This window comes from Haliaeetus leucocephalus, unplaced genomic scaffold, assembly GCF_000737465.1.
Source record: "Haliaeetus leucocephalus isolate CR32 unplaced genomic scaffold, Haliaeetus_leucocephalus-4.0 Scaffold295, whole genome shotgun sequence".
NCBI lineage: Eukaryota > Metazoa > Chordata > Aves > Accipitriformes > Accipitridae > Haliaeetus > Haliaeetus leucocephalus.
In genome coordinates this window covers 9,347,253-9,348,621 of record NW_010972731.1, presented here as the reverse complement: position 1 = coordinate 9,348,621, position 1,369 = coordinate 9,347,253, and the positions used below count along the sequence as shown (strand labels likewise).

At 71.5% G+C, this 1,369-nt stretch overlaps 1 protein-coding gene across 2 annotated transcripts in view; it reads left to right on the top strand.

The window, feature by feature from the left end:
* The first annotated feature begins 536 nt into the window (after window positions 1–536).
* ARHGAP17 (Rho GTPase activating protein 17) overlaps window positions 537–1,369 on the top strand; it is a 47,006-nt gene continuing 46,173 nt past the window's right edge. For both annotated transcript variants that reach the window (XM_010570488.1, XM_010570487.1), the window contains exon 1: window positions 537–652. In XM_010570488.1, coding sequence (XP_010568790.1) covers window positions 600–652 — 53 coding nt within the window. In that variant the 5' untranslated portion in view covers window positions 537–599. The remainder of the gene's footprint in view (window positions 653–1,369) is intronic.

Below are 1,369 nucleotides of genomic sequence, written 5' to 3'. Positions count from 1 at the left end.
CCCGCCGCTGCCGCCACCGCCCCTACGGCCCGCCCCCCGCCGCCCTTCATTGGGCGACCTCCGCAGGGCGGCCCGCCGCAGCTCGGTAGCGATTGGTCCGCGGTCTCGTCCGTTCCCATAGCGTCCAATGAGAGAGAGAGGGCTGTACCGCCCCGCCCAGGAAACGGAGGCGGTACCGCAAGGGAAGCCGGGAGCGGTAGTCTTGGGGGACGCTCAGCGGTAACGCCGCGGGGGCGGGACGGCGGTGGGTGCCGGGGCTGTCCGCTCCCTGCCACGCACCGAGCCCGGCCCAGCTACCGCTCCTGAAGCGGCAACGCTCCGCGCTCCCCAGAGAGCGGCGTGAGCGGAGGAGCCACCTTCGCGCTCTCGGAGCTCCGACATCCGGGTTCTCCGGCCGCCCCGCCCCTCCCGGGGACCCGGCTGTTTCCCCCCATGCGGACACGTGATGGTGTGGGCGGGGCCGGAAGCGGCGGTAGGTTCCGGTGTGGGCAGGGAGGAGGAGGAGGCGGGAGGCCGGGCCGGGCCGGGCCGGCGGTGGTGCGGCGGCGGCGGAGGAGCAGTGGGTGCCCGGCGGGAGGCCGGGGCGAACGGCCGCCGCCATGAAGAAGCAGTTCAACCGGATGAAGCAGCTGGCTAACCAGACCGTCGGCAGGTGGGCGGCGGGACCGGGGTCTTTCGGCCGCGGGTAGCCCTGCTTGGCTGGGCCGGGGCTGGGGCTCAGGCGGCGGCTCGGCTCCGGTTTTTTCCCCCCTTGCGGAGCACGGCGGCGGGGAGCGGGGTGGAGGCCGTCCGCAGTCTCGGCCGCGAGGAGGGGAGGGGGCACGGCGGGGTTTCCCGCGCCTCTCCTGAGCGGGGCCTTTTGGGGAAGAAAGAACTTGTGTCGGCTCAGAAAGAAACGGGCGGGACGGGGAGGGAAGGCGAGGCGGCAGAGGCCTTCGTTGCTCGAAAACTAAAAAATAGGGAGAAGATTCGGGTCCTCGGTTTTCGAGCCGGGAGCGGGCCCTGGGCGACCGGGCGGGGGTCGGCTCCGAAGGGCGGGCTCGGTCCGTCGGTCTCCGCTGGCACTGAGGCCTCCCGGTACCTGTCGGTACGTGCTGTCAGCCCCGGGAGCGGCTCACGGTAGCGAATGAAACGGAGCCCCCCGCGGGTGCTGCGGTTGGCCCCCGAATAGACCGCTTCCCTCCCGAACACGCGTTTGTGCGGTTCGTGTTTAAGGTTTCTGTCGAATTTAAGGCTGGGGGGGACGACACACACAGAAAGGCGAGATCCCTTGGGGGCTGGGGAATGTCAGGCCTGGGGGTCAGGGGAAGCGAGGGAGGGGCCTTCTCCAGAGGGTCACCTTGCCCCCCCCCCCCCGCCACCCCCGACC